The 13,506-nt window shown below is 47.4% G+C and overlaps 1 protein-coding gene across 1 annotated transcript in view; it reads left to right on the plus strand.

The window, feature by feature from the left end:
- Positions 1 to 10,999: 10,999 nt before the first annotated feature.
- LOC132386457 (NACHT, LRR and PYD domains-containing protein 3-like) overlaps positions 11,000 to 13,506 on the plus strand; it is a 94,553-nt gene continuing 92,046 nt past the window's right edge. The window contains exon 1 of the mRNA XM_059958748.1: positions 11,000 to 11,182. Within this exon, the coding sequence (XP_059814731.1) occupies positions 11,000 to 11,182 (183 nt within the window). The remainder of the gene's footprint in view (positions 11,183 to 13,506) is intronic.

Consider the following 13,506-nt stretch of genomic DNA (forward strand, 5'->3'; position numbering starts at 1 on the left):
CTATCCCTCTCCCTCAGTCTTCCCAACTAGCACCTCACTATTCGCTACCCGTCAACCTCACACTCCTTTCTCATCATCACCCCAGTCCTCACCCTCCTACCCCACACCTTCATTCCTTCTGCCTGAATCCTATTTCTCTCACTGCTCTGCCACTGATGTCATTCTCACTCGCCCATCATTCTTCACCACCCAACTCAGTCTCTCTTCCTCCTCACTGTACATCACACCCCTCCCTCCTCACCACCCATCTCTTATCCTGCTCTCCTTGCTAATCTACTTGCCCCTCTTGCTCACCCATTTTTCGCCGCATCCTGCACACCCCTCCTTCGACATCCCACTCAATCAACCCCTCCTCGACACTATTTATTCCACCTTCCACTCCTAGTCTCCCTTACCCTATCTCCTACTCCCTGTCACTCCCTCACTCTCCCCACCATTTATCCTTCGGCACTTTTGCTCCCCTCTTTCTCTGCCTCTTTCCTTCACCCTCTCTCCTATTCCCACTCCTCACTCTCTCTGCCTCCCATTAGCCTCTCACAATCCATCCATCCCTCTCACTCCCTTTCTCTGAGCCTCTCAGTCACTCTCCCCACACTTTCCCCTCTTTATTCCTCCCGCTCTGTGACTTCTTTCTCTATCTGACCCTCTCCCCATCTGTCCCCCTCTCCTCTTTCTAAACCTCTCTCACCCTGCTTTACCTGTCCCCACCTTATTCCCCTTCTTTGTCCCTTTCCCTTGTCTTTCCCTCCCCACGTAACACTCTCTTACTCCCCTCTCTCTGACCCTCCCTCTCCCTCCCCTCACTCTTGCCCTCTCCCCTCATTCCCCATCTCTCACTTCCACACTCTCCACACTCTCCCCACTCTCTCTACTTCCGCTACTTCCCCCTCTGCACCTTCCACACGCTCACCCTGCCCTTCCCCTGACCCTGCTCACCCCATCACTCCCCTCCTTACCCTCAAAGTCACTCACCCTGATATCAACAGCAGTTAAAAGTTTAGTGGGTTCCATACCGTAGGATAATATTCCGTAATTTATATATCGTCACAGTTGGAAATGGCATTAACTGGTTTATTTGAAGGATTCTTAAAAAAAATCTGTAGATGATGAGGGTTGAAGGAAAAATAACAAATTGTAAACTCACAGCAAACAGGGCAGCAGATGAAACTGGTAACGATATGGGTTCGAGACCCTAAGTCATGTTCTTTCTGTCATGTTAAATGCTCTATCACTACACTGCAGCAGAAATGGTTAAATAAAACACCCGAATTAGAGTGATTTGTCGAACCGGTTCCAATTGATTTCAGCAGGAGTGAGGAAAGTTGCTGTGGCAATTTACACTGACATCAAAACGCTGTGGGACTATTCTTGCGGAATTACTGTGTGAATCATTCAACTTTTGATATTTACCAGAAGTTCCTTAAAAGAAAGGACGGATGAAAAGACACGAGGATGTTGGATGGCCAGGGAGGAGATAAATTTGATCAAGAAGGAAATGGAAACGTATGTAAAGCTTCAGAAGGTAGAAACAAACAAAACTCATGAGGAGGACAAAGAGACCAGAAAATAACTAAAAAAGGGAATTACAAAAGGCAAGAGGGTCATGAAAAATTCTTGGCAAGTCGGATTAAGGTGAATCCTAAGGCATTCAATGCATTCATCAAGAGCAGGAGGATAACTAAGAAGAGGACTCTAATGCGTTCTCTTCAGTAATCAGCTAGAACCACATCAGGCTGGCACCATCCCCAGCACTCACAAAACTGCATGTTATATTATATCAAAGAACAGCTCACAAATATCTTCTTTGGAAAGGATCTCTCGTTTAGTAAATGAACTGAAACACCACTGTGTCTATTTTAAAACACAAAAAGTAAAGCAACTTTGTCTCACAAAATGGAGGCTGTAAAACAGTTCCACAAAATGGCAGTTTCCATCTCCAAGCACGTGGCAGGAGCAAAGACATTTGATCTGGGTGACTCCACTGTCCTTGACCCATTCGACTTTGACATTTTCTTCCAGACTTTAAATCCACCTTCATTAACAAATTAACAACAATGAGTTAAACTGTCCACAATTATCACCGTCATTCTGCATTGATATAAAACTACAGTGCAGCAGCGTGTCCAAGCATGTCTAGAGATCCAGAGTCAACTGCTGAGATATTTATCAAATGAACATTCTACAAGCAGGCTGCAACAGAGGCAGGAGTAAACAGTCCAGCTGCACCGACCTCATAACACAGCCAAATGGGTTTTCCCCCATATAACCTAACCTCTGAGATAATGAATCTGATTACTGGGGTCCCATTCTGCGCCCTATCCTTGGATACTGATGGCATTACTGGTGTCTGAGACCGAGCCCCACTTGGGTCTTTGTATAGCATGATGGTGTACCATTCTGCACCCCATTTTGGGACGCTGATGGCATTAATAGAGATCCTTACTGAGACTAATCCTGGGGCATTGTGGGAAAATGATTGTGTTTGCATCGATTTCAGGAGAGTGAGGAAGTGGTGGGTGCTGTCGTCACACAGATTTGCAAGGGATTTCAGCCACCCCAGAAAAACAGTATTTGTATTCAGTGAATGCTTCAGAGATGGGGTCATTTTTGCTGCAGTTGGAAGTTTCCACATCCCTTAAAAGGCTAAAAATTATACCAGTGCCCAATAAGAGTAGTGTGAGTTGCATTAATGACTATCACCCATAGCAACTACAGTTACTGTGATGAAATGCTCTGAGAGGTTTGCGATGGCTAGAATGAGCTCTTCTCTCAGCAAGGACCTGGGCCCACTGTAATTTTCCTGTATCCACAATAGGTCACAATGCAATCTCATCGGCTCCTCACGCGGCTTTGGATTACCTTGACAATAAGAATACTTACATCAGATTGCAGTTTCTCAACCGGAGCTCAGCGTGTAATGCAATTATTCCTACAGTTCTGATCAAAAGGCTCGAACCGCTGGCCTTTCTACCCCCATCTGCAACTGGATCCTTGATTTCCTCACCGGAAAACCGCAATTGGTGCTGATTGGATATAACGCCTGAACATCACCAGTGACATGGCTATTGTTGGCAGATTATCAGATGGTGAGGAGAAGGCAAACAGGAGCGAGATATTCTCCAATAACAAACTGTGCAGACTGATGGACAAATAACAGATCCCCATCCCTGGGACTCAATCACAGCTGCTGTGGGGCAGAAATGTCACTACTTCACTCGTCAGTATGGAAGCCTTCTTTTGTTTCACTTTCCAGAGAGCCAGACTGTGGGCGTTGCTGTATTCACAGGGCTATCCGAGGCTTTTTGAAGCAGACTAACTCCACTGCCCTGAGAGGACATTTGCAGTGTGGACGGTCCTGCAGCAGCCCCGGGGTCATCAGCTCCTGGACTCAGACACTGGGCATTGGGCAACAGCAGAGCTCTGCAGAGTCTCCCCCATAACTTTCATGGTTAGTTTCTCCCCAGTGCAGTGAATGTACGATGTACAAGAATGTTGTTGGACAGTTATCAGACTGGAACAAAGTGACACTTACTGCTCTGGGAGAGAGAACAGTAAATTTACTGAATTAAAAATATATAGTGCAGTACAATGTCGCAGAGTCCCATGTGGGAGATTAGTCAAGAAGGTTCAAGGGTTTGGCATTCAGAATGAGGTGGTAAACTGGCTTCGACATTGGTTTTGTGGCAGAAGCCAGTAAGTGGTGGCAGATGGTTTGACTCTCTGACTGGAGACCAGTGACTTGTGGGGTGCAGTGGGGGTCGGTGCTGGGTTCATTGTTGCTTATCATCTCGCTCAACGTTCTGGATGATTTAATTACTGCAATAGTTGTTTTTTTTTTGTTCAACAATAGGTTATTTGGCGTGGTCCGTACTCATTAACTTAGTTTGCAGCAACTCTGTAGTCAGAGCTTTCCTAGCCAGGCAGAGATTGGCCACTCAGCCCATCGAGCCTCCTGCCCCACAGAGTGAAATCATGGTGTTCGCTCCGCAATGCCACCTGTCGCTTTCTGTAACTGGTCCCCACCCCACCCCCTACTGTTGCTAAGTATCGTGACCTTGAACAGCATCAACGCCTTTGCCTCTAAAGGACGTCGAGGAAATCAGCTCGAAACACCAACAATAAACACAGTCACGATGAGAAAAACGACATGCATTTATCTGAAATGGCAAGGTTTGGGAACAGAAGCCATGTTGGCTAAACAGCTTTTCTCACGCTTGCTTTGGAATCGTAACCCCCGATTCGGGAACTGTTTTTAACCTTGACATGTACTGTGGGGAATCTGAACCGTGCAGACAGGATAATGCACGAAGACAAATACCACGACCGCCAGAAGAGACAAAGTAGGGCAAATAACTTCTTCCAATACACACAAAATACCGGAGTAGCTCAGCAGGCTAGGCAGCATCGGGGAAAGGAGTCCTGCTGAAGGTTTTCGGCCCGAAACGTCGACTGTTCACTCTTTTCCTAGATGCTGTCCGGCCTGCTGAGTTTCTCCAACATTTTGTATGTGTTGCTCCAGCATCTGCAAATTTTCTGGTTTGCAAGTAACTTCTTGATCACTGATCCAAAACACAGGTAGCGTGTCGATTGGAAATAAAGGTCAGAAATAAACATCAGAAGCTGAATTATTCTCACCTTAATTCAGTAAGAATGTTAAGACTCCCTGTGGGTATATTTTCAAGTCGTTTTCTTCCAACTTTACACCAGACCCTCAGACGAGGGTCATTTAGTACCTATGGGGGAGGGGCCGAAGTTGCAGTTCTGTGAGACTCACAGCGCGAATTTTCTGTGTGCAAGCTGCTGCCGGTTTGCAAGGCAAATTCCAACACGCATTCTTCAGAGCAGGGAACGGCTGCAACCAAACAAACCAGTTCGACTTTCCGCGCTCACCCTCAACTGTGAACAAAGCTAATTTAACACTGCATTTAAATATTTCTGCTACAGGAAGAACAATGAAACACCGATGATTTGGAAAAGAAAGTTCACCAGTGTCTGCAATCTGAATGTCTACTTATTACAATTGCTATCAGACTTTGAGAGTCTCCAGTAGTTTATTTTACTTCAAATACTCAACATCTGTAGTTTCAATACATAGATATTAAATAAATAAATATATATATTTAAAAAAAATTCCTGCGATTTAATTAAATAAATCGACCTCTGGCATTGTCCACTGCGACGTTCCGAACGGCAAAATCTTACAGTAGCTCTGTATTCCGAATAGTTTTTCCTGTGTACGTGAGTGAGAGTGTTATGGAGGGAGTAGAGGGAGAGACTCTTTCGCTGCCTCGTGGGGATATCTCGCATATCACTGCAAAAAGGTTGCAGCGTCTCAGTAGAAACCAACTGGAGAATGTTTGTAGTTGAAAGTAATCGTTTCTTTTAATCCATTTGGTCAATAACAATTTGTTAATTTGAAGATTTCAGAGTTCCCTTCTCCCACTGAATTCCCGATCCCGACAGAAGCCGAACCCCGTTGTGAACATTCCCTGATTCTGTAGAATCGGAGACAACACTTACTCTGATGTTGAAACGGGACGAAGTTCAGCGCGGTCCCGGGTGAACGGTGCTCACTGTGCACGGAGATTCCAGTCTGAGCCGCACCACCCGAGATCATTTGGTTATATAGTGTCTGTCGCTCATTACAAAAACACTTGTTCTCCTCCCACCCGCCCCGTTCCCGCTGCGCTCTTCTCCCACCCCCCGGCCACTTTTCCTCCCACCTTCTCCTTCGCCACCTACCCCCAGCTCTCCCCTTCCCCTCCCGCGCTCGCCTCATGCCATGCGCGACTCTCCTTCCCCTTTCTTTATTCTCTCCCCTTCCTTCTTTCCCCAAACCCTTCCGCATGCTCTCGTGCCTACATCCCTCTCCATCTCTCTCCTTCTCTTTCCTGCCCAGCTACCACCTGTCTGATAATGTAGACTGTCATCTAAATGGGAGAATGTTCAAACATCAGAGTTTCAGAGGGAATCAGGTACTCGGGGCTGACTCCCAGAAGGATAATTTACAGGTTGAGTTCGTGTTATAGCAGGCAAATGTAATGTTGTCATTTAATTCAAGGGGAATAGAATATGAGAGCAACGAGAAAATTCTGAGTCTTTATGAGACGTTAATCAGGGCATATTTCGTGTCATCAGCAGTTTTGGGCCCAATATCTCAGAAAGCATGTACTGTCATTGTTGACTGACCGCAGGAGGTTCATGAGGATGATTCCAGGAATGAAAGGGTTCACACCTGAACAGCATTTGGCAGCTTTGGGTCTGTACTCACTGGAATTTAGAAAATGCTGAGGAATCTCATTGAAGTTTACTGAATGTTGACAGGACCGGCTAGGGTGGATGTAGAGAGGATAGGTCCTGTGGTGTATGTCTGTTCTTTGGTCTTGTAACCCGTGTTAGTGTGGGGAGTGAGATTTTACACCACATTCCAGGTGCAATCTCAACAAAGCCCAAATAATTGTCACTTTGCCTGGACCATTGGCCCCGCTTGCAGGGCAACAGTCTGCCGGTGTTTGCCCCCAATGTGGTGAATCCCTCTGCTCGGCACCACCGTGGGCTCACACATTTCCCCAGATGAGCCCCTCCTGTCCCCACCGATATAAACATCCTGTCCGCCCCCTCTCACACCATCTTCATCCTTTCAATAAAATCACCCCTCTCCCTCCCCTGTTATGTGTCCGGCTGTGCTGTGTTGTTGGTGGAGTGGCAGCATGGTGTTTGTCTCGATTCGGGTCACAACACCAGAATTGCCAGCGGGGTCCACACACAGTGCATTAGTCAACAGAAAACCTCTTGTCCCTGCAGTCTTTGTCTCCTGGTAAACTCAACACCCTGACAGTGTGGACCATAGATGCCCCTTCCTCTCAGAGTCAGGGGATCATTCAGACAGCTGATCGCTGAGAGGAATTATATTTATTGGTCATTTAAGTTCACCCAGATTCATTTGGACGGATTTGATGTGGAGTTCGGGGTGTCACAGTGAAAGGGCCGGAGGGCCGAACTCTCTCCATTGTCCAAACATCCTTCCAGGTGAGGCGACACTTCACCTGTGAATCTTCCGGGGTCGCCTGTTGTGTCCGCTGCTCCCGATGCGGCCGCCTCCACACTGGTGACACCGGCTCCTCCGCAGTTGTGCGGGGTAGGGTTGTTTCTTTTATATATCGTGGGTCAATATTATTGTTCCCTTTTGTGCGGACGGCTGGCTTTTGTGGGTTGATGATCGGGAAGCCGTTCTTTTTTATGCGGGGGGTGGGCTGGGGTTTGATTTTTTTCTCTCTGAACGACTTTCATGCTCTTTCTTTGTTTCTTGGTTCTCTGGAGAAGAAAAAAAACATCATTATTTATGGATACCTGCTTTGATAATAAATCAACTTCTGAACTACCTGCTCCGAGCGGGACTTCCCCGTGTCCAAACATTTTCATTCTGATTCCCATTCCCGTTCCGACATGTCAGCCCATCTTGTACCAAGAGGAGGCCATCCTCAGGGCCCAGCATCAGCACTTGATATTCTGTCTGGGTACCCCACCCCCAAGCTGATGGCATAAATATCTATTTCTCCTTCCGCTAAACAAATTTCCCTCCCACACCCTCTCTCCCTCTCTGACTTTTCACGTCCTCTCACCTGCTTATCACTTCTCTCTGGGTCCATTGCTCCATCCCTTTCTCCGATTCTCCACTCTCCTCTCCTATTAGACTCTATTTTCTTCTGCTCTTGAGCTTTCCCACCGACCTGGCTTCACCTGTCACCTTCCAGCGGGACATTTCCTCGCCCGCCCCGATTTTATTCAGATATTTCCCCCATTCCATCTCAGTCCTGAAGGAGGGTCAACTGGAAACGTCGACTGTTGAATCTTTACGATAGATGCTGCCCGGCCTACCGAGTTCCGCCAGCATTTTCTTTGTGTTGCTCTGAATTTGCAGCATCTGCAGACTTGTCGCGTTTGTGATTTACCTCTCCGTTTTCCCTTTGGTCTCCGACCACTGGTGGCGCTGCGTGGACCTCCGGCACCCGCGGCGATGTGCTGACCTCCGGCCGCGGGTGTTGCTGCCGCGAACCTCCTGCGAATCACAGGCGCTGTACCGACCACGGCGATCGCCGGCGGTTCTCCCATTCGGGCGGCGGTACGGGGAGGCTGATCCTGGGGTTGTGTAAATCGGTGGCTTGCTACAGTGGGAAAGGGCCGGGGCCGAGATCTGCCGGACGTCTGGAGGGTCAGGGCACACCGGTCCCGCAGCCCTTGTTTTACATTTGCGCTCGAGCCCGGGCTGTGGAATCAGTTAATTGTGGTTCCCAAGCTGTGGGGGGGGGGGGGGGGGTGGGTGGCGGGTGAAGGGGATCTGTACTGCTTGCATACTCTCCATCTCCCACTGGTACTCCTCTCCCCCTTTCATTCTTCCAAGGCCTTCCGTCCTATGATACTCCCGCTTCTCCAGCCTTGTATCCCTTTTGCCAATCAACTTCCCAGCTCTTCGTTTCATCCCTCCCCCTCCTGTCTTCTCCTATCATTTCGGGACTCCACATCCCCCTCCCACATTCAAATCTCTTACTATCTCTTTTTTCAGTCCTGACGAAGGTGCTTCTCCCCATAGAGGCTGCCTGGCCTGCTGCGTTCCACCAGCGTTGTGAGTGTGTGAGTGTGTGCTGTTGCTTGAATTTCCAGCATCTGCAGATTTCCTCGTGTTTGCGAATAGTGAACTATTATCTGATTGGGGAGAAGGTTCAAACAGGAGTACAGAAGGAAATATGAGTCCTCGGGCAAGACACCCAGAAAGTTAATTTACAGGCTGAGTCTGTGGTAAAGAAGGCAAATGCAATGCTGGCATTTATTTAAAGTGAAGTAGAATCTATAAGCAGGGAGATAGATAATGCCGGTACTTTATAAGACACTACTCAAGTTGCACTGAGAGTATTTGGGACCCATATCTCAGAAAACGTGTGTTGTCATTAGAGAGAGTCCAGAGGGTGTTCAAGAAGATGATTCCGGGAACGAAGGGGTTAAGGTATGAGGTGTATTTTCCAGCCTTGGGCCTGTACTCCTGCACTGACATATGTTTAATAAATGATGATGGGTGGGGGTGTTAAATCTCACTGAAACCGACCGAATGTGGATAGGGTGGATGAGGAGAAGACTTTTAGCACGGTAGCGGTTGCCATAACAGTGGGCACAGCCTCAAAACCGAGGAGCGACCTTTTAGAATAGTTATGGAGGATTTTATTTAGTTCGAGAGCAGTGAATCTGTGGAATTCTCTGACACAGATGGCGGTGGTGGCCAAGTCTCTGGGTACATTTAAGGCAGAAGCTAATAGTTTGCTGATCAGTCAGGGCATTACAGGATATGCCAAGCAGGAAGGTGCATGGGGTTGAGTGAGAACCGGGATCAGTCATGATAGAATGGCGGAGCAGGCTTGATGGGCTGAATGGCCTAATTCTATTCCTATGTCTTATGGTCTTATAATGCAGGTGTCTTACACAGTGAAGATTGACACAAAATACTACATTCGGCCACTATTTCTTTGCTCTATTACTAACTCGCCAACATCATCTTCCAATGGTACAATATTAACTCTTGCCTCTCTTTTACTCTTTATGTATCTGAACAACTTTTGATACTTGATATTATTGGCACCTTTACCTTAATTTTTCATCTTGTCTCCCCTGTGTTTTATTTTTGGTTGTCTCCTGTTGGTTATGAAAAAGCTTTCCAATCATCTAACTTCCCACTGTTTTCTTGCTATATAGTATGAATGACCTATAGTTATTTATATGTATATATAAAAAATGAGTGATGCAGCTGCATCACTGCCTGGTTCAGAAATTGCACCGTCTCAAATCGCAAGACCCTGCAGCGTATAGTGAGGTCAGCTGAGAAGATCATTGTGGTTTCTCTTCCCGCCATCACGGACATTTACACCATAGACTGCATCCGAAAAGGAAACAGAATTATGAAGTACCCTGCTTGTCTGAAGGAACGATTATGAACAATCTTAACAGATTATGAAGGAACCTTCTAACCAGGAAGGTTAAAGACAACAGGAGGTTGCCGAAGGAGACAATCTGAACTAGAATCCAAAGAGGATTCTACAGAAAAGGAAAGAGCAGAAGAATTGTGAGGGACAGAATTGGAATCCAGAATGGTCATCAGTGCATGATGCCGATGGTTATAGGGGCTGTGGGTGTTATCAGTCTTATTCGGAGGCAGAATCTTCACAGAATATATAGAAGTGAGGCGAAGCAGCTCATTGACCATATACTTATTACAGAGGCGGACATGTTGCTGCCTGGAGGCAAATTCGGTTGACAAACTCTCAGGTCCTGCCAAGGTGTTCCTTCCGAACTTGTGGAGACAAATGCAGAAACTGCTCGGGCTCCAGGAGAAATGTTTGAATCACCATTAGCGATCGGTGAGACAACGGGAAATTTGAGAACAGTGAATCAGGTGGTACGATATAGGGGCAGATTTGGGGAATTTGGCCCATCGAGTCAGCACTGCCATTTCATCCTGGCCGATTTAATTACCCTCTCTGACTCAAAAACACGACGATACTATAAATGATCAGAATTCGGTCACTTGCTGCATCGTGTCGATGGGTAATGTGTAATGTTGCCCCACTGTTCATGAAAGACTCTCTCCTGATGTGAGCTCGACATTAGTAGTGGGAAAGATGTTGGACGGTATTCTAAGGGGTCGGGTATATGAGTATTTGGATGGACAAGGGTTGATTACGGAGAGTTTGCACAGTTTTATAACCTTTATGTCTTGTCTAATACATATGATAGCTTTTTAAGGGTAATTTAAGGTGGATAAAGGCGGGGATGTGAATGTTGCATGCATGGACTTTATCAAGATATTTGACAAGGTCCCGCATAGGATGCTGGTCAATAAAGCTCAGTGTCTTGGCATTCAATGAGAGGTAGTAAATTGTATTCAGTATTAGCTTTGCAGGAGAAGCGAGAGAGTGACTGCCTCTCTGACTGAAGGCCTGTGACTAGCGGATCGATGCCGGGCCCGCTGTTGTTTGACATCTATGTCACTGATCTAGATGATAATGTGGCGAACCGGATCCGCACATTTATGGATAATTCCAGTAGTAGGGATGCAGTGGACAACAAGGAAGACTGTTGGAATCCAGCGGGATCTGGACCAGCTGTACAACTGGTGGATGGATTTTACTGCAGACAAGTGCGAGGTGCTGTATCCACACAGAACGCATCACTAGTCCTGTTTGCAGTCTGTCCTGACGGAGCACTGCCGTGACATTTTCTCTGACTGTTGCTTCCACTCCTCCTACGTTAATCCTCCCGCTCCGACACATCTTAAAGAATGCAACCCCGAAATAGCTGTGAAGGGTGTGGAGTGTTTCACCTGAAACCGGACAGTCCCGTTCACACACAGGGTGGAGCCTCAACCCGGCCGGATCAAATTGGCAGCCTGGGACTGGCTGAATAAAACGGAGAATCTCCGCCCCGCTGGTTACGTCAGAGGAATAAGGAGGAAAAGTGAGGTCTGCACGGAAATCCAGACAGAAACTACTTGCAGGTTCACAAAGCCTCTGTAGTTCTGTCTGTGTTTGCTGCATTTGTCCTGGTCCCCTCTCCTCCCGCTGATCGACCTGTACCAGACCGGCGAGGAGGTGAGGGATCAGAACGGCGCCCTGCCGCATTAACCCCGGCTCATCCAGATCTGTAATCAGCGACTGTCACTGTATAACCGAACAGCATCGGCAGCAGCAGTACAGACTGAATCCTCGGTGCATGGTCGGCATGTTTGTCATCTGGGATCGCCCGTCCGTCCGGTATCGACATCAGAGGTAAATCTTGTCTCCGATTCTGCAAATCAGTGAGCGTTTACAGCGGGGCTCGGCTGTTATCGGGGTCGGGAGGGAATACAAGAGGAGAAGGGACACGGTCAATGTCAGAAACACACTGAGTCTCAGCAATTTGCAGAACGGTAAACTTTATTTTTCGAGTCTGCAGAGTCGGACCCAACCAGCTCCTGCTAGATTGAGTGCCGAATTACACTTCGCACAGTTTTTTATACCCTACATTCTTCTTTAATCTCATTACAAAATTACAAATGTGATTACCCCTTTGGCCCACTTATCAGCCTCAGCGCATTAACACCGTTATTGTTCAACCGTTAAGCATGTCTTCCCGTTACCCGTATCGCTTCTTTAATCAGCAAGCTATTGTTTCATCCTGATTTTGCAAATTGGTTTATACGTTGCCCTGCAAGTTGCTTTGCACGTTCTTTCTGTGTCAGCACATTCTAAATGGACTCCTTAAGAATCATTTCTCTCAATCCACCCTTTTTCTTTTTAGAATGTGCTATCAGTTGGGCTTTTGCCACGGGTTTACATAGGCTTCTTCCTCTAGCTCTATTTCCCTTTGTAGGAGTACCTGAACAGGATCAGCTGGGGCCCCTGGTTGCATGACTTGTCTTGCCACCCTAGCTACTAGCTCCCGCAAGCAGGGGATCAGACATGGTAGTAGAAGGAGGACCATCAATCCCCCTCCTATAACCCCTAAAGCGGTTCGCCACCAGCCTCCTTTCAACCATCCGTCCAGCCAGTCCCAATACCCCAGCGGCTTCCAGGTCTGTACCGGCACGTGGGCCAGTTTCCTTATTTTATCTGATATTTTTTTTGAACCACCTTTCCGATGTCATCTATCTTTAAGCAGCAGTTGGTTAGATTAAACTTTCCACATACTCCTCCTTTTTGTTGTAGTCATAACATTTCTCGTTTACATGCGAGTGTGATACAAAGGACCCTGGAAAAACCGTCATGCCCACCCTTACCGTCGTCCTGCGCTTATCACATCCCCCTTCAGCGCTTCTCAACAATAGCAGTATATACATTACAGTCCCAAAGTTCATGCTGTCCGTCTTTTGAGCTTTAGCACCATCGGGTCTTCTCCCTGGACGCAAGTCCATTCTGCACCTTCTTCGGGCTTTACGGGTCCCTTGATTCTCGCGGCGTGGGTCCACCCTTTTTCTTTTGTCCTTACTGCGGCTTCGGTGGTCAGTAGCACCTGGAATGGGCCTTCCCACTGCGGCTGTAACTTCTCTGGCTTCCAAGTCTTAATCAGGACCCAGTCACCGGGCTGAGTTCGGTGGAGTGCGAAGTCCAGAGGTGGGGTTTGTGCGAGTAACCCCTTCCTGCGCAATTCTGCAAAAGAACGAGACAGTGCCTGTAAATAGTCCCTTACAAAGACATCTCCCCCTTGCAGGGAAGGATAGCCCTCCACCTTGTTCCAATATGGAAGGCCAAACAACATTTCATAAGGGGATACTCCTATATCTTTTCGAGGAGCCGTGCGGATTCTTAGTAGGGCCAGGGGTAGACACTTGGTCCAGGGTAGCTTGGTTTCCATCATTAGTTTTGTCAATTGCGTCTTCAAAGTACTGTTCATCCTCTCAACTCTTCCTGAGCTCTGAGGGTGCCAGGGGGTGTGCAGCTTCCACTGGATTCCCAAGGCGTCACAGATTAGCTGGTGTGTTTTTGA

Source organism: Hypanus sabinus, unplaced genomic scaffold, assembly GCF_030144855.1.
Source record: "Hypanus sabinus isolate sHypSab1 unplaced genomic scaffold, sHypSab1.hap1 scaffold_117, whole genome shotgun sequence".
Taxonomy (NCBI): domain Eukaryota; kingdom Metazoa; phylum Chordata; class Chondrichthyes; order Myliobatiformes; family Dasyatidae; genus Hypanus; species Hypanus sabinus.